This window comes from Rhinichthys klamathensis, unplaced genomic scaffold (genome assembly GCF_029890125.1).
Source record: "Rhinichthys klamathensis goyatoka isolate OS25496 unplaced genomic scaffold, OSU_Roscu_1.1 h1tg000051l_1, whole genome shotgun sequence".
NCBI classification, from domain to species: Eukaryota; Metazoa; Chordata; class Actinopteri; order Cypriniformes; family Leuciscidae; genus Rhinichthys; species Rhinichthys klamathensis.
The window spans coordinates 659,227-686,832 of record NW_026606597.1 but is presented as its reverse complement, the minus strand read 5'-3'; the positions used below and the strand labels follow the sequence as shown (position 1 = coordinate 686,832).

The 27,606-nt window shown below is 40.1% G+C and overlaps 2 protein-coding genes across 2 annotated transcripts in view; both read right to left on the bottom strand.

Annotated features, from left to right (window-relative positions):
* Positions 1-374: 374 nt before the first annotated feature.
* Positions 375-13,064, bottom strand: slc17a6b (solute carrier family 17 member 6b). The gene is made up of 12 exons (XM_056247946.1): positions 12,343-13,064; positions 10,669-10,924; positions 9,906-10,024; positions 7,641-7,755; positions 7,073-7,160; positions 6,708-6,794; positions 6,201-6,343; positions 3,246-3,395; positions 2,485-2,617; positions 2,146-2,256; positions 1,208-1,335; positions 375-937 (listed from the first exon to the last, which is right to left on the bottom strand). Exons 1-12 carry the CDS (start codon positions 12,426-12,428, stop codon positions 596-598), a joined length of 1,758 nt encoding a protein of 585 aa, XP_056103921.1. The 5' UTR covers positions 12,429-13,064; the 3' UTR covers positions 375-595.
* Positions 13,065-15,428: 2,364 nt separating this feature from the next.
* The window catches only part of ano5b (anoctamin 5b), a 51,404-nt gene continuing 39,226 nt past the window's right edge, over positions 15,429-27,606 (bottom strand). Inside the window, exons 14-20 of the mRNA XM_056247939.1 lie at positions 26,458-26,636; positions 26,259-26,356; positions 25,965-26,095; positions 24,976-25,181; positions 24,577-24,779; positions 24,379-24,484; positions 15,429-15,863 (exon numbers count right to left, since the gene is read on the bottom strand). Coding sequence (XP_056103914.1) covers positions 15,633-15,863; positions 24,379-24,484; positions 24,577-24,779; positions 24,976-25,181; positions 25,965-26,095; positions 26,259-26,356; positions 26,458-26,636 — 1,154 coding nt within the window. The 3' untranslated portion in view covers positions 15,429-15,632. The remainder of the gene's footprint in view (positions 15,864-24,378; positions 24,485-24,576; positions 24,780-24,975; positions 25,182-25,964; positions 26,096-26,258; positions 26,357-26,457; positions 26,637-27,606) is intronic.

Here is a 27,606-nt window from a genome sequence, read left to right as displayed (position 1 = left end):
TTTTTAATACATAGAACATTTACAGTCAGCCAATTTTGATATGGAATTCCCCCTTTGTATAATTGACACATTTAAATCCATATTTAAATGTAGGATTTGATCATTTCAATTTGTGCAAACATAACAATTATTAGGGTTTTGTACATCTTTTTTTCAGGGCTCACAGACCCTACAAAATCTATCATATATTTTTATACTGTGCTGTATGTAGAGTGGCTCAAAAAGTATCTGGATGTTTAAGTCATAGTTAAAATGTATAAATGTCATAACATTAGCTCTTTTTTTTTTTAAAGCTAAACATCTTACAAAAACAAGTTTGTTAGGTTTGATGATATAACGATATATCATATACATTATTTATATATAACTACATATTTATGAAAAGACTTCAAATGGACACTTCATACATCCACTAAAGAAAAGCTGATTTGTTGCAGATTGCACTTGGTTTGATATCTTGTTATTTAATGCAATGGAATTTACACGTTTTCAACTGTGACTTGTGATGTTTTTTTTAATACTTTTTTGCGCCACTGTATGTTTATGTTTGTGTATGTCTGTGTCTGTGTGTGTGTGTGTGTCATATTTGCAAGGTCTAGGAGTAATCCCCACCCTGCCTGTATCCGTAACCCTCTTCTTCCACACCATCCTGTACAAACACCTCTCGTTTATCCCATCCTTCTGCCCATCCTCCGTTCAACTGCGTGGTGGCCCCGTAGGTCTTGGCTGGACCTCCCAGGGCACTGTAGCTCTGGGTGATGTCCCCTGTTTCCTCAGCCAGCTCATCTTCATCAATGAAACCACACTTCTCTTCACTGGTCTGCTCCGGATCTGCCCACGGCTGCTTCTCCCCCGAGGCGAAGATGCCATAGAAGATTACACCGCCATAATGCACCATGGAAGCGATAAGGAACACATACTGCCACTCTTCTCGGGTCTGAAAGGATAAAAGAGTTGTCAAGTATTCATTGACATAAAGAAACCCATCCTGGGAGCTGCAAGAATAACACATGAAATAAACATGCAGTTAAATCTGAGCACTTTTGACAATGAATATGGAGAAAGGTATAACAAAATATGAAAGAATCAAGATGACAAAAACTCAACCTTCTATACCAACATCAGCTTTCAAGGCATCCAGTCCAAACACATAGTACTAAACACCTAGAATTCAAAGGAAAGTCCTGACAATTCAAAGTGGTCTTACCTTGTGTTTGGTCATGGCACCCACTATAAGAGGACACACCATTCCTGACAGAGTTCCCACACCATTAGAGATTCCCATGAGGATACTGGCATAGCGAGGAGCGATGTCTAAATGATTGACATTGAAACCTGATGGACAATAGAGGTTTAAATTGTATTAACATCTTACGAAAAGTGAAATAACTGTAAATAATTATATTTTTTTCTATATTTGGCACTGCGTTAATAACAACAAACCACGGATATTATCATTAAAACCAAAACCATTAAAAAATATTTTCATAACATTAAATAATAAACATTAACTGAAATCAAATTAAATAAATAAAAACATTAACTTTATTTCAGCTAGTTTCCAATATTTCTAATTTTGTGAAGTACAGCTACAGTATATAGACATTGAAAAAAAAATCTACTTTAAAATATGAACAAAAACTATAATAGGTTAGTATAGTGAGTGATACTAAAATAACACTGCAACAAACAATATTACAGAAAGATATTTTCAAACACTCCGTTTCAGTTCTATACTGTTCTGTATCAAGAGTGCACATTTTTTTCAGTATCACTAACATGATGTTGGAGATACAGACTAAAAATAGAAAGATACGCCATCTTGTAGAGCGGAGGCCCTCCCTCATTGAGTGCTCTGTCTGGATGTGCTGCCTGTGAGGCTGCTCTCAGGGGACAGTGTGTATGAATTATTTAAAAAGTCCAGCAAAACCACTTATTCCTTCCAAGCTGCAGTGGACGAAGAGTGTGTTTGAGTGAAAAAAGGAGAACAATGGTATTTTGTTACAAATAAGGCATTATTTGCAGTCTTCCCTGGCTGCATATGGTTGCTTTTTATTGCTGCTTTTTCTTGTCATTGTTGTGTGTAAACGGCAGGTTTGCATGGGAAATTATTAAATCAGACATATTGTTTCCCCAAGGACTTGCCTGATATTGCAAATCCACTGAAGCCGACAGCCAACACAAGGAATGAAATGGCCACCCCTTTACTGTGCGAGTAACCAACAACCAATAATAGAGTGGCCTCCATCCCAAAGCCTGTGAAAGATAAAGACATGTGGATAAACAATTCACTAAGCTAAAATAGACAAATAAAATGACAATAAAAATATATTTAGAGGAAATGCCGAAAGGGAAAAAGTGTGAAATATTTAGGTTGATGAAAAATTCTCATTTAACATTCCTAGTTCACATGGATTTAACCAAAATTCAGCCATGTAGGAGCTATATGGCTCTGTGTGTGTACCTGCAATAGGCTCCACTCACCTCCGCAGTTCATGATCTTCCGAACTGTTGTAGTTGACAGGATGTTTTTGGCGCGAAGGTAATCAGCTAACTGTCCTCCAATGGGTACGATAATGGTCATCACCAGATGGGGCAGGGCTGACAGCATGCCAACCTGAATAAGACAGCAGCCGTCAAGCTCAGAAGCATCTCATGACCAATTGACCAAAGATGTGGTTCCACCACAGAAAAGAGAGAAAAGTCCAAAGTCTAATCTACAATAAAACTGAGCAAAGACTAGATTTTACTTAAATGTACATGGTGACAACCATTATGAAATAGTTAATTACACGTTACACAATTGCACATAAAAAAAAAAAACAATTGACATGCAACATTACTGTAATATGCAAGGCATCACTATTAATTAGTATGTTAATTCTACAACTAGACGCAAAGACATGATTTCAGGTTTAACTGTAGGAAGTGAGGAAACAAGAGCAAAATGAGATGCAAGCACAGACTTAAATCACCAATAAATGATTAATGAATAATTCATCATGAACTATTCACAATGAATAATTCATCAACCTATTTCAGACCTTAGGGAATGACAAAGGTCACCCATTTACTGATATACAATGGAATTATAGTCAAAAATCATATGCAACTTAGATACTAAGGCTAGGCATTTTGATCCAATCGCTGATTAAGTAATTGTTCATTTTTTAATCAATCATGCATTTTGTATAAAACAAATACCAATTTAAATGCATGCAATATAAAAGCTAAACTGAAATTACCTTGCTAATCTCAAAGCCAAACACCTCCTCAAAGTATGCAGGCTGGCTGATGAGCAGCAAGTAGAAGGTCCAACTCCTGCAGAAGTTGGCCACAATGATTGCATAGACAGGCATGGACGTGAAAAATTTCTTCCAAGGCGTCTTGAATTTCTGTAGGAGAAATTAGTATTGCAGCTTACTGAGTGAAGTGTTACAATAATACCCATACTGATAATGATTTTCACGAGTTCACACTTACATACAATTAAGGGGAATAAAGTATAATGCGTATTTGGCGTGCTGTCCAGGGGGAAGGGCTCCGAGCTCAGAATTCGGCCCGAACCCAGAGTACTCCCCCCTGTATGTATGTAAAGTGGTTTAGGACTAGAAGAGTGGAGAAGGGGTGGTGGAGGGACGCTGCTAAACTGTCAGAGAAATGAGGTGAGACTGCTGAGTCTATATATACACGTTTTAATCATGATTGCTGAGTGCTCTCCACCCGTGTTAATTATCTGAACGTGCTTCTCCCGAACTTTGTTAATAAAACATCATTTATCTGTCATGTCTTGAACATTTTAGATTTTTTGTCAGTACTGATGTACTCTAGGAGTGCATGGCATTTACACCAAAGAAATCAAAGTATTAGCTGACTGACATTTTATAGCATCAAAACAACTAATGTGCAAGACTTCTCTTATATGTATTTGATATGTTACAGATTTAATTAGATATCCTCATATGGTGACACTGAATATATCGGCCTCTACCTCAAAATCTATAAGACCACAATAGATTAACAAAATAAGTTTATAGCCTACTTTAAAGGCAACATGTTTTGGTGGCCACACATTTATCTCCTCATGTTTTTCAACACATCCTGGCTTAAAAATCCCCTAATATGCTTTTTCAAATATTACCTTTTATGTAAAAAGGTTTCATGTAAAAGGTCTGCAAAGTTTTAAAGAACAAAGTGCACAACACATAAAATGATTGTCTCCTAAAAGAAAGAGTTGATTCTGAACTGCCGAAATGAGTCGTCAGCAATTCCAGGGTAACATAATCTACGTAAGTTTGTAACAAATTTGCATAATGCCAGCCTATGGTCTTCATTGACGCGAACAATGTCTACTTAGTACTTTGGCCCACCCTTAAACAATGTAGTTGTAGCTGAGAATGTCGACATGTCGAGAAGACAGTTTTTTTTGCTCTGTAAATCCACTTTGCATGCTCTTCCAAAGGATGAGGACTTAAAACCAATGCCATTGTTACTGTTTATACTGTATATGCAAGTGCTGAGGAAGTCTCTGGAGCTAAAAATCTGATTTGGGCCCTGTCCCAAATGGCACACTCCGGACTTGTGGACTTCCTCAGAGTCCACACTTCGGTGACGTCATGTAGTGCAGACCTACAGGGCCCTTAGCGCGAGTCCGCGAGGGCGCATTGAGAGGTATTTTTGGGACAGACTCGATCGTCACGCCGGAAACAGGAAGACGGTCTGATTGTTGTTATGGACAGGAGCTACAGGTTCGGGGAAATATGCTGCCTATTGTTGTTGTGTTCACATATGACTCAGTAAAGCCCTGACATTCTGTTCTATTTATTTAATGAATCATAATGCGATCGTATTATTCAGCTCGCTGTTATTAGCCTATGTTTGAGACATCAACCACTGGTCGATGATCATAATGTTTGTATAAACTTGTCATAAAAACCGTAATGATAATTACACTTAAATATTTTCTTCTCAGCCATGTTAACAATTGTCTGAGCGAAATCTCCTCCCATCCGTTGTCTAATTGGCCTTTCGCAAGGATTCCTGGGTAGTTAAAGTGGGTGGAGCCTGCATCTATGCGGGCTTCGCGGAAGACCGCTTCAAGGGTACAAAGGGGGCGCTGCTGAGCACACTTCAGAGCGTTAAAATGCTAAATGGGACGGCCTACGAACTCGTAGACTCTGCGATCACACGCAATTTAAGTCCACGAGACCGAAAGTCTGCATGAAGTGCGCCATTTGGGACAGGGCCACGGTCATGGTGTTTCATTTCCAACACGTGCTGTAAGCAGTAGACCAATCACAACAGACTGGGCCATCTGACCAATCAGAGCAGAAGCTCTCGGAAAGGAGGGGTTAAGAGAGAGTGAATCCTTTATCAAGACATTTCAAATACTGTGAAAAAAGTGCAATGTATATTATGAGAAAATTAAAGTGTTTTTTGACCATGGATGCATGTAAACCTATTGTAGGAGACCTTCAAAATAAAATTAGGAACCTTTAAAATAGCATAATAGGGGAAATTGAAATAATTCTATGGTTTCATTGACCCTCTATCAAATTGCAAATCACTCAAAACAAGTTTTAAACTACAGCAATGTCATAATTTTGTTCACAGAAACTGCAAACAGGGGTTTCTCTCTCCATCAAAGCTCCCAATCTTAAAGAAGATCAAAATCTTAAAACAAAAAATATCCTATCCTTGTGCCAATTATTAACCTGATGTCAAAATAAATAGACAATGGCACATTATGCTGTTAAGCCCCTGCATACTGAGTCCGAAATTTTCGTATGCGTTTTTTCGTATCCGTGATTCGGTGGCTCTGAATTGTCAAAACACCATTCAAACTGCTACGGATGCGAAAAACACAGAAAATCGAACCCGATCCGATTTTTTTTTATGACGGACTAAAGTTTCTGAGGCGAATTTTGGACTGGAGTGTGCAAGGGCCATTAATCTCTATAATCTTTCAAAGCACAACCATATGAATTAGATTTGTGTCAAGCAACAACTGAGTATTATAATTACAGATAATTATAAGAGTGATGTTTATAGGTTTGCATGAGAGGGGATGTTATTCCATTAGTCAAACCATCTCTTTTTAGGACTTGAGTCCTTCAGTCAAGCATTTTGTGCTGTGATATTTTCTTCTGAGCCATATCCAGCTAGAAGTTTGGAGTGTGATTATGTTTGGGGTAACTCACTTCTGCAGGTCCCAGCAGCTTAGCGCTCTCTCCGATACTCTCCTCAATGAAGCAGCGTTCTTCAGCAGTGATGGTGGGATGTACAGCTGGGCTCTCATATGACACCAAGATCCAGAACATATACCAGAACATCCCAAAACACCCTAAAGAGAAACAAAGAATTCTTAGATGTTGATCTTAAGACAAAACATCATAAATTGATGTCAGATAAGAAGCAGACAGGAAGATCAGCTGACTGAAAACTCCTCATATAACTAAATGGATTACAGTTCATTGCTTTCCAGACAGAGCGTGCTAATTCTTGGCGCAGGGACAGGCAGATTCAGTGTCAGTGCAGAGGATAGACACATGGCAGCATCAGAGGAAAAATCTTTACTCAGCATCAGTACAGAGTTGATCCATACTACACTTACTAAAATACACTCATCAAGACCGTTAAGCACACTCAATTATGCTTCACACTATAACCATGGCTCATACAGTGGTGCACACACAAACCACTCTTACCATAGACATAGAAAACAGATGACCAGCCAGTGTACTGAACCAGGATCCCAGCTAGAGGCATGGCAATGACAGCTCCAGCATAGGAACCTACAGAACGGGAGAGGATGAGGGGCCACGTGAGAGCTCAAATGGAAGCAAAAACAGCTTCAACTCTGGCAGCTTCAAATCAAAATCGCTGAATACATGCCTTAAAACAACACAGGAAAATACAGTCCATGCATAAATAATGTTTCCTAGAATGTATCTTGAAATTTTAACATGCACACAATAATGAGGCAACTAAACAAAATATAATGACACACGATTTTCTTTACTATCCACTAATCTATAATATTTGCTTGAAAGAGAATAAAGATGTAAATTACCACAGAAAGAGGTTGTGGCTAGACGGCTTCTTTCCAGTGGAGGAGCCCATTTACTCCAGATCCCATGACAGGCTGGGTAGGTCACACCCTAGATAACAATAATACTACACATCAGGTTTATATTACAAAGAAATGTGCTTAGACAGATTTTGAGATTATTAAATTTGTATTTATTTATAAAACATTACATCAAATAAATCAATTTAAATGCAAATTAATATTCCATTTGTTATAAATAAAAGAATAATAATATATTATATTATACATTGTTGTCATGATGGAAGTAATCTAGTTGTCTATTTATAGGCACATGTGCCTCTACAGATCAATACAGGCAGCTGTACAAAAGACAAAGCCTGGGTTACTATTCTCTCAGAATATCCTCAGGCCATAACTGATTGTTACAGTACCATGGGCTTAGGAAGAATTCCCACAAATGGCTTTTTGAGAAAATATCCACCAAAGGCAAGAGCCCAAATTTTAGATATGAATACCTATAGAAGGTTATGATATTAGATCGTTATTAGCAAACAAGCAATTAGAATGAAATGAGAGAAAATCGTAATACCTCTACAAGCCCTTGTAATATCCTGACGAATATGACGCAACCATAGTGAGCACGTGCAGCTGAGGGGATGAACATGTTCAGTGTGGACGTGAGGAAAATGGCTGCGCCGAATACCCTGAATAACAGATGGAAACATGGTTTCATTATATAGACCATTGGATTATAGAATGCAAAAAAAGAAACATTCTTTAATTTTTACATTATTTCTAGTGTTTAAGGCTGTTCTATTTCACCTATGTAATATTTTGGTTTCATTAAACTCTACTTTAAACCAAAAAATAGGCCTATAATATAGCCTACAATTCAAATCTTCTTTCTGTGTAGAAAAACAACAACAACAAAAACAGGGATATTGGTCGCTCGGGGTGAAGCCAGCACCTACTGCCACAGAAGAAATACCGGTTTCCATTTATTTCCAATTTTCCTGACGTCCTGTAGAGCTCAAGATCCTTTCTCTCACCTCTCTCCCACCGGCACTCGCTAATCGGATTGAGGGAGTTCTCCGGCACGAGACTCGCTGATTCTATTAGATCTCAATCACGTCAACCAATAGCCGAAATATGAACTGAGAACTGATGTATAATTTAGCAGAACTGCGACGTCAATTATGTCAAAGATTTGACGTAGCCTACTGAGTTAACACAATTGCACAGCTATGTCGATCCTTGACATTGTTGGCAAACCATCAAAACAGATGTTTTAGCGAGAACCAATTGTGTCCAATGTTCCAAATATGTCCAGCTACCGACATGGTAGTTTTATTTTTTATAAATTTGTTGTGTGATATATGAGGCACTGCCAAACCCTCTGGCAGCATGTCCGGGGCTGGTTGCCATGCCCCCCTCATTGAGCAGATTAGACACGGTTCCCCCCGGGACCTCATTAACAGGTGGAGAATGCCCCACAGACAGAGTCTAATCCTACAACTCACACGACGGGTCAGCCTTCAGTCTGCCACTCACGCAACACCGAAACACGAGCAGACTCGTCAACCATAGCAATGAACTCTCTCTGCCTGTCTGTCTGAAGCCTTGATTTATTCGTTTGTTTATTTATTTGATTTCCTTTCCCCTTGAAAACTTGAATAAAAAATAGTATTGATAAGGTTTATATTATAATAATAAAATTAGAACAGCGATGTAGGCTATTAGCCTATGCCTTCTTTAATATTGACCATGGCCTTAAAATGGAAACGTTTGAAGCACTTGAGACGTTTTCCAAAACATCGGTATTTTAATAAAAAATTTCGTAAGTTAGAGATCTTTCTCCTTTCTTCGTTTTCTGTAACAAAATTGAATCACTATAAACTATAATAATGCAGAAAGTTAAGTAAGCTATAATAGGCTATAACTAAATTAATTTCACACAAAATGCGTGTCCTCCTTACAAGTCTTTACACAATCAACCAATCAATAAAACAAATTGGAGGTTGGGTTGCACTTGTGCAAAATCAGCTCCTCCCATCATCCTCTTCGTCTTCCAATGACAGGCAGATCCAGTAGGCGCTATGAATAACCAAAGTGTCTTAAATAATAGCCTACAGTATGCAGTCATAGTAGGCTTATTAGCTAGCTAATGAATACAACGAAGAACGCACCACGGAAGTAGGCCTATAGCCAATTTTTGCAGCTTGATTTTGCAAATGCGAATTCGGCTATTGCTTATTTCAAATAGACTATTTATTTCAATTATTTTTATATAGTCTTATGACTGAAGCCATGTAATAATTAGTTCTACTATTACATTCAATAATGTTTAATACATTTCAAATATATTTGTAATAGCTATTTAACGAAATTCCTTGTTAGGCATTATTTTCGCACTGCTTTCGTGTTGGGTTGACAAACACCTGGAGATGCGGCACTGGCTGCATTTGAACTTGCCAGCTCCTGTTATGTGCAGAAGCTCTGTGCGCGATCTGCTGGTTTGGAAAACGTGGGCGACACCATCTTTTAGTAGGCTAACGGGCGTAAGATGCAACATTAGGGACAAACATCTGTGATCCGTTTAAAACTAAATTATAGAATTCATCAATAAAATAAAGTATTGTTATAGAATATTCATTGTTAGTAAAATTGTTAACAATTAATTAGCATATTAATGTTCTTTCGTTACCATTGGGCTTTTTCTAGTATTGCAATGTGGAAAATATATCAACCAAATGCGACTTTAAAAGCAATTAATTACTGAAATAATACTAATATAAATAATAATAATCTGAATGAATTAACAAATACATACCAGTCTATGTTTCTAAAGCTTTACCTGTTTGCCGCCAGTCTAGAACAAATGTATCCTCCGGGAATTTGTGTCACAATATAACCCCAGAAAAACGAGCCATGGATCATTCCAACTGTTTCCGGGTCCCAGTTGAACTTTGCCTTCTATGGAAGAGAAATACCAGAAAATATCAGATTGCAAATCCTGTCTGTAAAAGGCGAGACAACTAAAAATATGAAAATTCTTCAGCTAATATGCACACGTTTCCACACACCACTAATAACAGGTTAAAATATAATATAGCCTATATGATAGCATTCGTTATGGGAAAAGATGAACTTTTATTTTTTTAAACATATAGGTTAGCACAAAATGTGCATTGATTATTGTGAAATGACAAGAGCGAAAGATTAGTTTCCAGCTGAAGAGTTAATCAATTTGAGGCTGATATAACCAAGGTCATTTTTTTGTTGTTGTTGCATAGCAGGCTACTTGTTTTCAATATTTTCCAAGCTAGTGGGGCATTCACTAAGCCTCTTTCCAACAAACCATTGTGCTTTTGAATTATTCCCTTTGTTATTTTTTGTATTTTCATAAATTGATTTCAGACTCTCTCTCTCTCTCTCTCTCTCTCTCTCTCTCTCTCTCTCTCTCTCTCTCTCTCTCTCTCTCTCTCTCTCTCTCTCTCTCTCTCTCTCTCTCTCTCTGTGTGTGTGTGTGTGTGTGTGTGTACGCTTATGGGCTGTGAGTGGGGGTGTCACGAAGCTGACGTGAACATATAAAATCCAAGCGTGCCACGCGCACAAACCTCTTTGATGACGATCTTTCCGTTCAGGTGAATGGTGCTGTTGTTCACCATGCTCACTATTGCCACGCCTAAGTTGCACCGAATACCGAAGGAGATGCAGAACCCGAGGCCGCTCATGACGGCGATGATGTAGCGGCGCGGAAGTCCGAAGCACGTGCAGTCGCACAAAGGTGGCTTTTTCTCACTGGTCTGGGAAGGCCGTCCATCCTCGGTCAATTCAATGTTGTCGCCAGGTTTTTGCCTCTTTTCTAGCACTCTGCATATGTCAGAAGAGAGTTGTCAGACTCCTTGAAGGACACTATAACGACTGTGGTCCGAATGAACCAATTAATAGGAATTGCATCACTTTTTATTATTGAAGCAACAATCATCGTTACAATCACAAACGCATCAAAATATCCTTTTGGCATTTAATTTAATTGAAATATATATATTTTTACAAGTAGGCCTACTCTAAACTGCACGGACAGATTTAGACTATAGGTATCGAAATGGCCTGCAGGAATAGTTTGCATATTTCTGTTTTTTTTCACAGATATTTTTATGTAAACTCCACAGGCTTCGTGTGCTGCTGTAAAGCGCACTGTATACCGCATTGCAGCATTCCCTTCACCTTCACCTTATTTACATTCACAGGGGCTTAGGTCCACTCATATTCACTAACACGATATTAATATTATTATACCAGTGACATGGGTATCCAAAAAGAGTTATTTACTTACAGTTATTTACTATTTCATTATTATTAATGAAAACATAGTATGTGCAGATAGATTCAATAAATGAATGTGCAAACACGTAGGAATATATTTGTTTAAAGAAATTAAAAATGTCATAAATTTCGATTCATTGATATGATTTAATTAGCAGATGTGACGGAATTAAATGCATTTTATTTTGTAATATTTTGCACGTGTAAACTGCATAAAATGCACATGAACTGCATTATGAATGTCAATTCAGTTGTTTAATATCAGTAGACAAATAAAAGACAATATCCCTGTATTTTGGAAAATACTCTTTTTTTCCAGACTACAAAATTTCTATAAGTAAACGAAAAAACTGAAATATGATGAGACACATGTATGAAATGTAGTGGAAAGGTATTTTCAGTTACGAAAGAACAATTCGTTCCTATGGTCGAGGTGCTCGATCTTTTTTCCCTTTTCATAAATTACAAAAAAGGGTTTTTTTAAAAAGGCACGCGCACAAAAATAACTCAATTTCAAGGAGCAACGTTAAATGATTATGGATCAACCGATTTTCTCATATGATTTCAATCGTGGTCTTTTTTGCAAGTATGTCAATCATCTCTAAAAAAAGAGAAGATACACTCAAGGGGATCGAACGATTACTATGCATAAAATAAATGCATTTTAATCACTGGGTTACAATGACAACCTTTCAAGATAAAAAAACTTGCATGCTTCCATCACCTCCTCCCAAGATTATGCAGAATTACATAATTTTCTGCACGTCTCCGTGAGGCGTGACGCCAAACCCGACCGGGGAAACTCGTTATTGAACAGATCAAACTAGCCACAAATTCGCGCATTTTTTGTTCCGTTATAGCTATAGCTAAAGTTCATATGTATTCAGAGCCACACTATGCACATATCTAGGCCTATTAATTTAAAATGACTGAATCAATTGGAAAATGTTAAAATATCTTACTTGTACATGCGCCCCAGTGTCTTCCCCGCTAGTTGCTTCAGCCCCTCTTTGCTGGGCACAAAACCAGGCTCCCTCGGAGTCTCCATGTCCAAATGTGATAATCCCTCGTTTTTCCCCCGGTAATGTTAAAGTACCATGTCACTGTGTGAGATGACAGAGCATACCGGACCGATACCCAGCGGATCAATGATTCAGTAAGACAGATGAGGAAAATTCACGAGCGAAAAAAAAAAAAAAAAATCCGCCTACACAAGAGAGATATCAGAAGTGCCCTGGCTCTGTCTACTCATAATTATAAACTCACAAACTGCCCTGCGTGCGATAAGGGCACGCGATGCCATCTCAGATTTGAGTCAATAAATTATTGTTAGCTTCAAATTGAGTTGGAAATAAAATCGTATTACAACAAATAAAAAACGAGGTATGATCAAATAAGAACTGGTCCAGTTCGTTGTCTCGCACTGTCACTTTTTTAGGTGTAAAGTGACAGTTAAGGGAGGTGAAAGCGTTCAGCACCAAGGTCAGCGACAGTCTCGCGATCAGAGCGGCGCGAGCTCCCGCCGCCACTCCTTTGCCAACTAGCAGTGTGTGCTGCGCGCAAGGCGGATCAATCCCTCAGTGTGCCAGCAGCAGCGGTTCACTTGCTTTGGGAGGGGTTGGAGAGGGCGGACAATGTTCACATTCCATTCACATTTTCTTTGATTTTGTCCTCAGATGATCTGATTATGTTCCACGTACGGGAAAATGATAGTTTTTCGATGCGTAGGCTGTATGAAAGGCACGTGACGTGACATTCGAAGTTTCTGCATTTGTGCTTTTATGCCTATTGCTTGTTTTCCATCAAAGGCCGTGCAAGCCTCCTGGGGGCGGTGCTATGGAAACCGAATGAGGGGTGTTTTCCCCCTCCAAGTGCGTGTGCTGGTGTGAAGAAAAAGCGTATTAATAATTCATACACATCTCGCAGTCGCAATACCTCCCTATGTTTCACTGTCCTCCACAGCTAAAATAAATAAATACAAATTGCACTTGTATGTGCGCGTATGTCACATTCGAGGCCAATACAGATCATTTTGAATTTTAAGTCTGTTTTTAAAGGCTGGGAATAATGCGGGATATGCTGGTGGGGCATTTTCATAAGTTACTAGTAATTTATTATTTTGATATCTTGATAAATCACAGAGCTCTTCATCATGGGAAAGTAACTGCGCTGTTGCGACGCTGTGCGCGTCCTTGAAAGAGGCACACAACAGGTTGACGATGGCGCGCTTAGTGAAGCGCAGGCGCCATCTTGTGTTCATTTACCATAATGCAGACAGTGCAGAGGACGCACAACAAGTGCTAACACATGTGATATACTTCATTTACTTTATTTTGGCACATTCTCGTCATTGGAGTGCAAACAATAAATTCTTTTAAAACCTTGATTCATGAATATTCACTTTTTTTTTTTCACACGGCTTTCATACAACTCATTCTGTAAACATTTGTAGGCCAAATAAAAAATACACATACATAAGTATCATTGTCAAAGAAAATAATTAAGGCAAAGGCATGGGTGACGTTCTCATCTGAACACAAAGGAATCCTAACTAAGTGCAATTTTTTTTGTTGATATTTTTAAAATGTCCCTGTAACATTTATTAAATATTGTCACATTGGGCACATAGATTATGTTTTGTTTTGAATATTTTTTTTTTTTTTTACAAGTATAGCAACACACAATAATCAGAATAATTCTGTAAACAGTAATTGTATTATCCATAAAAGATCAATAAAAGACAGCATAGATCACTCGACAGGCTAAAAATATATATATAGAGAGAATTTATAACACATTTGTGTGAAATTAACATGTATGGCTCACAAAATGTTGTGTACATGGAAGTCATGTCTAGTTAAATTGATGAGACACTTTCAAACACCTGGGACATAATATTAACATGTTTGCTTGTTTTCAAACCAGTCAAGTCTCTGTAGAGGATGGTTGGCACTGAGTGAATAGTGTTCATCAACAGTGCTACAGAATGTAGTAACCCAAACATCTCTGGATGGGGCAGCTCAAAAATGTTCTCTGACAGCCTGTTTCCCTGAAATAATTTGCCCCATCACTGCTGTAATATCAAATGCAGTTATCAGGGTGAATATCATTCACTGATGCACGGAGAACTGATGGCAAAAATCTGAACTGATCCTGTTAAGAGCAATTGTGCAGAACTCAATTACAGTGAAACAATATAATGAAAAAAAAGACTAGTGTTCTCCTAGTCATGATTAAAGACAAGAGCTAATGTTCATTATCCTCAGATATACGATATGTGCAAACATTGACAGAATGAGGTGATACATAATGGCTTGAGTTTCTGAAGCATCAGAAAATACATAGCAAGTCATTATAGAGCTTAAAACACAATCCTTCCACGATCCATCTTTCCAACCTGATAATAAATCAGTTATATGATTATTCTAAAGCAATAAATACATCCTTGAAGCAAGCTAATAATAATAACAAAAATATCTACATTTTAATATTACATTGAACAGAATGTGTGGGTAGCAAATTTTCTACAAGGTACAGTATTAATTAAAAAAATATCAACAATAAAATATAAATACTCTGAGAAACATGATAATGCAAGCACTACAGAAATTATGATGCTATTATGAGTTTCAAAAGGGGGGAAAAACTGCAGCTGGACAAAAACAAATATTAACTGTTAAATTAAAAAAAATCTTAAAAAAATTAAAAAAAAAACCCTGACAGATCAGAAAAAGAAAAGCAAAAAACAAACAAAAAAGACTACAAGTACCTCTTTCACAGTCATACATACAGGGAAAAACATGCAGATACATCTTCAAAAGAAAAAGGTTATGGCAACAAGCTGGACAGACGTAAAAGCTTTATTGCCTTCGAAAAACATTTTCATAAGTCTTTTAATGGTCATATCTGAACTTGCTCTTGAGGCAACATAAGAGGGTTTGCAGTTTAAATCACTGTGATGTGTCTCCAAGCCTTTCTCCATTGAAAGAGTGTAGTTATACAAGTGCACTCCGGACATGTAAAAAAAAAACACAACACAGAGGTACTGTTCTCCCATAAACCGCAAGCAGGAAAAAGCTGCAGGTTTGCATAATTGTTAGACGGGTCGTTCTTTGTAAAAGTTCTGGCAGTTGTCTGGATGAGGGCAGGCAGTTTTTTTGCAATAAATATTTGAAGGGGGTCCCGAAGATTCGATTCCTCCATGCTTTGCAGTGTACAGTACATTTGATTAGTCCTGAGGGCTCATGGATGTTCAAATACATTCAGAGAGCACCTGGTGTTTACTAGGACTAGAGGGCAGCAGTGAGGCCGTTTCTGTGGACAGGCAGAAACTCTGGCTCAGCTGCATCTTGAGTTTCTCCACTTCATAGTTGTGCAGGTATTCCTGAACCAGAAAGCGTTCCCGCTTTATACGCGCTTTCACGTCTGACGGCACATCTGGAATCAGCCACGCCACGAAGAATTTCACCACAAATACAACGTGCTGAGAAACGAGGGGAAACAGAGGAACAGTCATCATGTGCACATACTGTAAAACCAAGTTTAGACAGCTAAGGCCTGGTTTCACAGACAGGGTTTAGATCAAGCCAGGATTAGGCCTTAGTTCAATCAGGACATTAAAGTGGCTTTTATAAACGTGCCTTAGAAAAAAAAACATTACTGGTGTTGCATCTTGAGATGGCACTAACATTTTTAGTCTTAAGCCTTGTCTGTGACTTTATGCTTGTGTGTCAAATGGTAACTAAATGCTTAGCAAATGTTAATGTTCATACAGTACATGTCTTTCCATCAATGTATTGAGCTCACTTCATTTTCTTTATAAAAATTCAGATGCTAAAAACAATGGTCATGTTAAAGCAAGATCAGAGTACTGCTTTGCTAATTCTTATGCTCAGACATCATCACATACAGTTCTATTCTTCCATTTTCTATTTCTGCACAATTTTTTTCTTCTTTAAGTTTCAAGTAATCACGTTTTGAAACTAACAGACAGACCTATTATTTATTATATACCAGGGTTATTATTATCTAAAATTAAACCTATTAAAAACATTTCTGTTAATTGAAATAAAGCTAAAATAAAATATAAATATTAGTTGAAAAACTCAAACTCAACGAAAATTAGAAATTTCAGTTTATTTCCAAAGCAACATAAGTTGAAGCACTAAAATGATGAACTGGTAATAAATAAAAACGTCTCGGTTACGTATGGTAACCCTCGTTCCCGAGTAGGGATTGGAGACGTGAGTCAGAAGTGATTTCTGACCTATCTACTTTGAGGGAAACTAAACGAGCCAATGCACATTGGCATGCGATAATTGCACCAGCTGCTGTGCATCGCAGCTCGAGCATATAATAAGCAGCAGGTGCGTTCACATCCTTGTATTTCCGCTGAGGAGCCGGACCTGTGACTCGGCCGTACAGCGGAAGCTCAGCAACTGTGGCGAGGGGACTCACGTCTCTGTTCCCTCATCGGGGAACTAGGGTTACCATTCGTAACCGAGACGTTCCCCTTCGTCAGATCACTACAACGTGAGTCAGAAGTGATTCTGACGAATGGGGATATCTACCAAAACGCTCTGCAACGTCTGACTGCCGGAGGGGTGACGGAGGAACTCACAGGGTTAGCCATTTCTGGGGAACACTACTGGAGCAAAAAGACGCACGTATCCGGCCCATTGGGGCGGGAGTGGCATTGCAAGCTGACAGTAGCTATGTTTCCATCCACACGTTTTTATCCGAATTAAGTGATATCGAATGGAAAATGCCTCATGGAAACAGTAAAATTCGATTGAATTTCATGAATATCGACTCAAATGAAATCCGTTCGGTCTCATCGGATTTTAATCATGATCGATATACGGCTTATGCGATAAACGATGATGGAAACGTTATTTGCTGAATAAATAATGAATTGCGATTAAGTTTTAGGTCCTTTTATGGTTGCAACACGCCACAAAACATAGAAGAAGTTTTAGTTCATTTTCGCCCAGTATTTCCGCTCTGTTTGCGCACACATGGCGGGTGTCAACAAAGACAGATGTAAGTGGACAAAGCAAAAAAATGCTTCAACCAAAGGGTTTCCGTGAAGTGTCTCTGAACCACGATCTCCCAGAACTGTTTGGAGCGCTGTCGTTCCCACACCACAGGCCGCCTCCATTGTCGTCGGGCATTTACGTGCATCTGCATCATCATAGCAATGTGTTGATAGCGTCGTTGTTTTCTTATTATAGCTTGTTATTACATGGCTTGGTTGAATTCTAATGTAGAATGCGGTCTGTTATTTCTTGATAACAGACCGCTGCTAACACACCGTTGCCATGAAAAACAGACCGTTGCCATGGACGCAGTTCAGAGACAGAACGGACTATTTTCTTTAGCGGAAGCAATACAATCGTTTTTAAATCAAACTCCTTTTTAAATCAATATTTTGTGTCAAATTATTGATTTATTTGGTAGGTAGCCATGTAATAAGCGGGATAATGTATAGCGAGGCGGTTGTTATAGCGAATACAACCCATTCAGGTTAACAACCGCCTCGCATATACATTATCCCTTACATATGTCGCTATCAGCTGGCACATAAGCACTATTAGGCTACAACTTGTGCAATATTGATAATTTGTTGGTAGATGGCGGGATCCATTTTGTCTAGCAAAACTTTGTTCGCAAATGTTTGCTTGAATGTTGTGTGATTCAGTGTGAAAATGAATGGAAACACCTTAAAATGTCTCAAATCAATTCGATATACTAATTTGATCGCAAAACAGACGTGACGTCATTACGTACAGGTTTTTATTCGCTTTATAGCCGTTGGATGGAAACACACTTTCACCAGCTTTATTCGCATGAGTTTTTTTTACCGAACTTCAGATAATTCAATTGACAAATGGATGGAAACTTGGCTACTAAGAACGGGTCCCTCACGCTACTGGCCACTGGGGGCGAGTATATGGGAAGATATCAGCTCTACGCGGAGGCTATAGAATTAGCGAACGTGTTAAGTGTCGCCCAGCCCGCAGCTCTACATATATCTGTCAGCGAGGTGCCTTGAGCCAGCGCCCAGGAGGAAGCAACACTTATAGTTGAGTGTGCTCGCAACCCAAACGGGCAAGGCACACCTTGGGCTTCGTAAGCCAAGGAGATGGCATCCACTATCCGTGGGCCATCCTCTGCTTGTAGACAGCCTTTCCCATTCTGCTGGCCTCCGTAACAGACGAAGACCTGATCTGAGGTCCTGAAGCTTTGCGTTCTGTCCACGTATAACCGCAAGTAGCGGACGGGACAGAGAAAAGCCAGGGCTGGGTCTGCCTCCTTAGAAGGCAGCGCTTGCAGGTTCACTACCTGGTCCCTAAAGGGAGTGTTAGGAACCTTTGGCACATATCCAAGCCGGGGTCTCAGGACGTGAGAGTTGGCCGGGCCAAATTCTAGGCACGATTCATCGACCGAAAATGCTTGCAGGTCCCCTACCCTCTTGATGGAAGCCAGAGCAGTCAGGAGCACTGTCACAGGAGTGACAGGACCTTTAACTCAGCTGACTGCAGTGGTTCAAAGGGCGGTCTCTGCAGTGCGCTGAGCACCAGAGACAGATCCAAAGAGGGTATAGAGGGGGGTCGAGGCAAATTCAGTCTCCTCGCTCCCCTCAGGAACCTGACGATCAGGTCATGCTTTCCCAACGCCTTACCTTCAACTGCTTCATGATGTGCGGTGATAGCGGCAACATACACTTTGAGGGTGGAGGGAGACAGCCTTCGCTCCAACCCATCTTTCAGGAAGGAAAGCACTACTATGATCGGACATCTTCAGGGGTCTTCCCGGTGGGAAGAACACCATTCAACGAACAGGTTCCACTTCAGAGCATAGAGGCGACTCGTTGAGGGGGCTCTAGCAGAAGTGATGGTGTCTACCACCGCTTGGGGTAGGTCACCTAGAACCTCCGAGTCCCGTCCAGGGGCCAGACATGGAGTTTCCAGAGGTCTGGACGCGGGTGCCATAGAGTGCCCCATCTCTGAGAAAGTAGGTCCTTCCTCAGAGGAATGGGCAAAGGAGGTGCTGTCGCGAGGAGCATGAGTTCTGGGAACCAGGTCCGGTTGGGCCAATACAGCGCAACAAACAAGACCTGCTCCTCGTCCTCCCTGACTTTGCACAGTGTCTGTGCGAGAATGCTCACTTGTTCTAGGGGAACACCTGCCCGTAGAAACGAAGGGTCCGACCACGGGCTGAAGGTTGGAGGCAGTGCGGGGTGACGTGCACCCAGTGCATGCCGCTCTGCCACGCCCATCTCCGGACTCGGCCGTGAAGCCAGTGCTGAAGCGGTCTCATATGAAGCAATCCGAGCGGCGTTACTGTGGCTGTGGATGCCATATGCCCCAGGAGCCTCTGAAAAAGTTTTAGTGGGACCGCTGTCCTGCTCTTGATTGTACTCAAGCAGTTCAACACTGACCGGACGCGCTCCTCTGTGAGTCATGCTGTCTGGTTGACCAAGTCCAACTCCAAACCGAGATAAGAGATCCTCTGCACAGGGGAGAGTTTGCTCTTGTGACAGAGCACCATGTCCCTGCGTTCGCACAACTGATCCCGAGACTGAGCCAGAATCAGCCAGTCGTCGAGATAGCTGAGAATACGAACGCGGTGTTCTCAGAGTGGAACAATGGCTGCCTCAGCGACCTTCATAAAGACGTGGGGGGACAGGGACAGCCCGAAGGGTAGGACTTTGTACTGATATGCCCATCCCTCGAACGCAAACCGCAGGAACGGTTTGCGTCGCGGGTGAATCGAGACATGAAAGTACGCGTCCTTCAGGTCGATCGCTCCAAACCAATCTTGGGGACGAATGCATTCAAAAATGCGTTTCTGCGTGAGCATCTTGAACGGGAGCTTGTGCAGGGCCCGATTCAAGGTTCGCAGGTAATGGCCAAGAATGGCCGTAACCCACCACCTTTCTTGGGTACAATGAAGTAGGGGCTGTAGAACCCTGTCTTCATATGTGACCTGATCCAGCAAAATGAGTCACAGTGACCCAAATTTAAAAATTGAGATTTTGGTATTAATGGAAAGAGGAGACCATAAGCTTTCAATTGATATCCTAGTCAAAGTCATACCTTGAATGGTTGTAAAGATATACACATTTGAATTATGGTCGTCTGCCCTCTTTTTCCAATTGAAAACCTGAGAAAATCGCTTTTAAAGTTTTTTGCCCATTTTTTGTTGATATCTTTCAAAATCCATTACATTTAAAGGGATAAACTATTTATTTTACAGCTTAATTTGACCAAAGACATTAATATATAAATGCTATTAAACCAGGCTGAAGCTCAAATTATTTTAAAAGTTTTTATTTGAATAAATAATTTAACAGTAGGCCTACCTTTTACAAAAATGTACTAAAATCAGAAAGATTGAACAGAGGTGCTACATTTTTGCTTGAGAGAGAGGGTGTCTGTGTGTGTGTGTGTGTGTGTGTGTGTGTGTGTGTGTGTGTGTGTGTGTGTGTGTGTGTGTGTGTGTGTGTGTGTGTGTGTGTGTGTGTGTGTGTGTGTGTGTGTGTGAGAGAGAAAGAGAGAGAAAGTGAGAGGCAGAGATCAAATAATGCTAGTCTATGCAATCATATCTTAGTGTAGGCTAGTTGACAATAACAGCGTAACAAATTCATAACGGAGATACCAACAGTTAAATATTGGGTTAATCAAACACATTGTAATGGATTCTGCTTGCAGATAAATTGCTACACTCATTCACATTTGTCAATCACGTTATGTCAATCACGCGTGCACACTACGACACTTTCATCCGTTATATAAAAACAATCGTAAGTTTTTCGCATCCGTAGCAAGCAGTTTAAATGGTGTTTTGACAGTTCGGAGCCACCGAATCAATACGAAAAAACGCATACGGAAAAAACGCATACGAAAAAAACGCGGACTCAGTGTGCAATGGCCAAGGGGCTTGATGACGCTTTGGCAACTTTGCTCACTTTTGACAGCGACATTTCTCAAATTAATATTATTTAATGTTTCTGAGGAGATCTGCTAGCTTGTTTATTACACAGAGCGCTCGCTGCGAGTCTGACAGGAGGGTGGCTGGACCAATCGCGTGCCGGTCAGTCGAAACGGCTTCCCATCGACAAATGATCAGCATTTGTGTACATTTCTAAGCTTTTTGATTGGTTCTATACAACGTGTAACACCATTTAAAGAGCAGAGATATAGTGACGTTTCAGGGGATACCCGGGAAATCCTCAGAGGTGACGCGAGGAGTTGAGAAAAGCAATGTTCATTTCCAGCGAATTTAGTAAGACTTTGTACACTTTAATAGTAATTTAAATACCTTTACTCAATTATCTGGACTACGAAACTTTGGGAGATTATTTTTGAATGTCTGTTCTTTGAAATTAGCACAAAAAAAAAAATCTATTATTTCATTGTTTTTCCACATAATCGGCCCATATCTTAAAATAGATAGCCAGATCGGGTCACATATCGGCTTGAGGGACCGGCTCCATCACGTCCTTTGCCAGTAGGACAGATCTCTGCCCACAAGACAGGAGCATCGCTGCTCCACACAGAAGCTGCTCTTACTGAGAATTTGGGTACCGCTGACTGAGACGCCAGTGGCGGAACAGAATTTGAATAAACAAAAGATTCTCCACCTGGCCCTCCACCAGGGAAGAACAGCTGACTCTGGGTCCCCCGTCTCATGCGACAAGCTCTTGGTTACCTCAGCCTGCTTCTGAACTGTAGAGAACCGCTGGGCACAGTCTCCAACAGTGTTGCCGAAAAAGGCCACCTCGTGAGATGGGAGCATCGAAAAAGCGAGCTTTGGCGATGTCTCGCACCTCTGCAAGGTTTAGCCCAGGAGCGCTTCTGGACCACCAGCGTGGACATCGTCTGACCGAGGGCCAGCGCTGTGACTTAAACAGCGCACATTCCCTGCATGTGATGGCCCTCCACAGGCCATCACATGCAGGGAAGAGGCGGTCTGCCATTAGCAAAGCCATCCCACCACCAAGGGTAGTGAGAGAGGAAAAACTTTTTCTGCAGATTTTGGCAAGTTTGGCTTGCCATTTTGGCGCCAATATGCTTCCATACTGCCAAAGTTTTTCACACACATCCGGGCAGGCACGGGGGCGGGGCAAAGTGATTACGCGTTGCACTGCGCCCCCAGAGTAGCCCGGGAAAGTGTGGCTGTCAAGTCTGAATCTGATTCAGCATGAGAACACACACCATTACAGTGGGAACTCAGCATCATCTTCATTTCCAGAGTGTAACAGCCCTCTCTCCGATGCAGCGATCGACATCTGATCCTCCCCTGGAGCCCCGAATGAAATGCTTGGTCCCTCATAAGAAGGACCAGTAATCCCATCCGAAAGCTGCCAGGCATGTGAGACCGTGAACGTGGCCATGAGAAAGGCAAAACGAACAACGTGCCGACGTGGTCATGCTCTCATAAGAGAGCATAAACCACCCACGAACACAGTCTCAGCATGTTTGCGATGTGCTAGAGGAGTGAGGGGCCCGAGGAGGTGGTCTCGTCGGGGAACGCCCACTGTAATCCTCAGATCACCAGTGCTATTAGCCAAAGTAGCCCTTTTCTGGTGGCCACCAGAAGAGGAACTAGATCGGGGAATAGGCAAAGGGACTCCACCTCGTTTGAGGCACCTGAGTCTCAACCGCGCATCTTGAGCGCCAAACGACGCACGCTGGGTTGCCGTGACAACCCGCGCTGTCAGCCGGCAGCTCGACGGCACACGGCACGCTGAGCAGCTCAAGCCTTTACGAGAAAGGGAAGATGAACAACGTGGTCATGCTCTCGTGAGAGAACATGAACCACCCACAAACGCAGTCTCAACATGCTTAAGCCCAGGCATGTGAAACGTGGCCGTCAAATGAGGACAGGAAAGGACCGCATCCAGAAACACACGGTTTGAATGACATCTTGAAAATGACGCAGTCAAACCGTGTATGCTCCTTTAGGAAACTGCTCTCTCTGGTGCTGAAGCACCCAGGGATGACAGCGGCTACACAAACAGGACGATAGTGCAAGCTAACTTATGTGAGCACTCACATTCTCATTGAAGTCGCAACATTCTGAGCTGTGAAAACAGCTGTTTTGCTCTTTGTGAGATCGCGGCCAGCGCTGTAAAACCAACACCAGCTTGAAGAGGCGTTCTCCTGAAGAAGCAGACTCGTCTTTTGAAGTTAAAACACTCTCAGATAAGATTGCCAAGCAGGAACAGCATTCACCGTCTGGCTCCGAAGCGAAAGACAAGGATGCAAACGCACCTGCTGCTTATTATATGCTCGGGCCGCGATGCACAGCAGCTGGTGCAATTATCGCATGCCAATGTGCATTGGCTCGTTTAGTTTCACTCGAAGTAGATAGGCTCTCGCAAGAGATCCCCATTCGTCAGAATCACTTCTGACTCACGTTGTAGTGATCTGACGAAGGGGAACTAAAGCTAACAAAAACTCAAATAACATTTCTATAAACACTCTCCAGTCTTTAGTGTCACTTGATCCAGAAAAAAGTCTAATTTGCTGATTTGGTGTTTAAGAAACATTTATTATTTTTATTATTAATGTTTATAACGGTTGTGCTGCTTCCTATTGTTTTTTTTTCTTCTGGAAACCATGATGCATTTTTTTTCAGGATTCTTTGATGAATATAAAGTTCAAAAGAACAGCATTTATTTGAAATTGATCAAAACTGACAGGAAAACCTTTTACAAATATGTTCTATTTAACATGTTCTTGCTAAATTAAATTACTATTCAAAAGTTTCAGTCAGTAATATTTGTATTAGTGTAAGCTACTGAACTTAACGATTGCTAACTTTCTCTTACTTGCTTTTCCAATTCTCTACTTCACTTTCCTGATCACAGGATTTATATCCCAATAAAAAAATAAAAGTTATTATAAATTCTCCTGCATATTCCACCATATTAACTCTAGGTTTCCTAAAATTAAATGAAGAGTCCTTTGGATCATGCAGTTGCTTACTTCCATGATGATGATGAAGGCTAGCTTAGCAGCCAAGATGTGCCAGAACTGCATTGTGTGTGTGTATTGCTTTTCATGGCCGGGTGGGTATCTGTAGTCCCGATACCTGGGAAAAAAATAAATTCATCATGCTGTTAATTTAGTATATAGAAGTGTAGATCTAATTCAAACTATAGTTCCCACTAGGCAATCACAAACCTGCATGTCGTGATGGTAGAGCTGTTAAACCAGGATGGGTTTTCTCCAGGTTCGGGTAGGTTATCTTCAGGGATCTGAGAGATGTTGTAAAAGGAGAGGCTGTTGGTGATGTAACCTCTCATAGTGGCCTCGCTGCCTTGGTGGTAGGCGTACAGATAGACCAGACGAGGAATCATATCTGAGGTGAATGCCATGATGAAGGCCTCAAGTGCAAATGAGAGGAGAAAATAAACCACAATAGATTTTAAGTATGGTGGAAATAATGCTTGATTTCACTAAAATCAGTAAACTATATTTAGAATGAGCACGTTAAGCAAGCCACATCCAATTTTACACATACAGTAAAATTATGGGATGAGTCAATTAAATAGAAAGCAGAACAAAACAGTTTGCATTTACATTTGTGACTACGGACAAGATGGCCACCACATTAAGGATCTCTTCCCACGCTCCTATGTTGCGTGCCTTTGCTGCCACTGGCCTTCTGAACTGTGTGGTAAACTTCCAAGCATCGACTCGCACCTCCAGGATGTTGTTGAATAGGGCAAGAAGAGGGGCCAGTGGAAAAGAGGCTACGAAAAGTGTTATGAAGCCAAACTGGATCACTGTTTAAAACACACAGGAAACAACTGGTTTAATTGATGAATGAATGAAAATGCTCACAGAAACCCCTAGCAGATTTGAAGATCCAGATCCTTACTTGAGACTTCTTTTATAACAAATATCTTTTTTATGTATGCATGTATGTATAATAATAATAAAGAAAAGTATATAATATATATATATATTTTCATTTATATTAACAAAATGTATTATATTAAGTCTATATTTAATACATACTACTGTTCAAAAGTTTGGGGTCAGTAAGATTTTTTAATACTTTCGAAAGAAGTATCTTATGCTCACCAAGGCTGCATTTATTTGATTAGAAATACAGTAAATCAGCAAAAATGTGAAATATTGTTACAACTGTTTTCCATTTTAAAATGTATTTTATTTATTTGATGGCAATAAAACAAATCATTCTAATATGCTGATTTTCTGCTCAAGAAAAATGTATTATTATTATCAATGGTGAAACAGTTGTGCTACTTAATATTTTTTGAAATATTAAAAGAAAGTTCAAAATAACTGCATTTATTTGAAATAGAAAGATTTGTAACAATGTAAGTCTTTACTGTCACTTTTGATCAATGTAATGCATCCTTGCTGAGTAAAGTAAAAAAAAAATTTAAGTTTATTATACAATATTATTTAATTTAGCACAACTACATAAACAATACAAATAAATTATAATAATAGTAATTCTAGTACACTAATTCTAATTCACTAGTGTTTTGGTATATCAACACAAAATAACTCCAACATGTACGTGTGTAAAATCGTACCCATCTCCAGATACTCATAGAAGAGTCCAAACTGGCTGAAGTTCTGCAGATCGTGGTCCTGCTCCCATCTACTGTATGTACTTTCTGGATGACTCCGCCCTTTTCTGCTGCCCCACCAGTTTCTGAGAAGTCTGAGACACAGACACAAAGGGACCATTATGTGTTTTCTTGGATTTGAAAATTGCCTAGAGGACAACTACATTCTGACCTTCTAAAAATACATATACGACATAAATATGCAAGTATAAAACAAAAACCAAGTCAGTGTTAGAGGTCAAAGTTCATAACGCTTACGGAAGCAGAGCCTCCTGGACGTTCCCAACCATCTGTTTTCCAGCCATGACGATGAGCAGCTGTGTGGTCAGCTCAATCAGACAGCCCCCGGGGGCACACTAAATATTAAAATGCATGTTTCATGTTAGAACTACTTATTTTGAGATTCACCTGAAGAACATTAGGTCCTCTGGAGAACTGATATTTCAGACTGTCTCACCTCTTCATTTCTCAGACTGGTCCATTTTCCAAACATATAACTGTAGTTTCCCGGATAACCCACAAACTTCCCTTTAAAGAAGGCCACATAGAAACAGGAAGAGTAGTAGTTCACAAACTGGAACATAAACATCTTCATGGTCAGCTTGTTCTCATACTCCAGATGGGTCTTGGGGATCTCTGAGAGTTAAAAACAGAGGAAGTTCATAAAATATTTTTTCATACAGCTTAGCTGTACAGATGAGCAAATATGTGAAGGATAATGTACAGTCAAACGGCCATTATCGGAAAATAAATGCACACCGTATTGTTATTTTGTAATAATCACAAGCCGGGTTTCCATTACAGATTTGCACAAAACCTTTGCATTATTTTCTAAATGTCGATAAAAAAAATTGCGAAATTGCGTTTCCATTAACCGATGTTATGCAAATAAAATGTAACTTTTTCCTCTCGCGATAAGTCATTCCAAAAATCATGGCAACGGATGTTGGTAGGTTTACATATATCAAAGCCACCGCACTAGCCATTATTTTTAATCAAGGAGACGTGGGCATGTTATCCAAGCATTATTGGCAAGGAAAGCCCCTTATACTGAGAAGCGGCATAAGGTGTTTCTGGGTGTTTCTCCCTCATATCTTCTTCAAGGTCTTGATAAATTGTGACATTTCTTTGTTGTTTAGAATCAAGTATTCTCGTAATTCTTTTGTATTTTATGAGTTTAATAAAGAACTCTCTCTCGTCTTCTGTCCAAACATACCGTGTCATTACGTCAGGTGACCTGTAAATGCAGAAAAAAACTGTTTCCATTGCAGTTTTGCGAAATATTCCTGTTTCAAACTGCCTGAAAAACCACGTCATGCGAGCGTAAAGACATTTTTGTGATAAATGCGAGTTTTTGCGAAATTGACGTGTTTCCATTGGGCGCATTTTCAATTCGCAATTTCAATTTGCGCAATTTGAAGGGTAATGGAAACGCGGCTACAGTACATTATCCAGCTTAGTACACACGACAGCTACTCATCAAATAAACAAAGTGGACACATTAATTACAAACTGTAATTAATTACATTAACTACATTAATTATAGTCCTTCACGTCTATTGCGATCTCAAAGTTCTGGCCAGTTGATAATACCTAGAATATCAAA

What these genes read in the sequence shown, in the direction of transcription:
- slc17a6b (XM_056247946.1), bottom strand. Translation starts at nt 12,428, where the DNA reads ATGGAGACTCCGAGGGAGCCTGGTTTTGTGCCCAGCAAAGAGGGGCTG. An exon ending in TCTAGACTGGCGGCAAACAG is followed by an intron (nt 7,756 to 9,905) that starts GTAAAGCTTTAG and finishes TCTGTTATTCAG; the next exon opens with GGTATTCGGCGCAGCCATTT. An exon ending in AGCTGCTGGGACCTGCAGAA is followed by an intron (nt 3,396 to 6,200) that starts GTGAGTTACCCC and finishes TTTCTCCTACAG; the next exon opens with AAATTCAAGACGCCTTGGAA.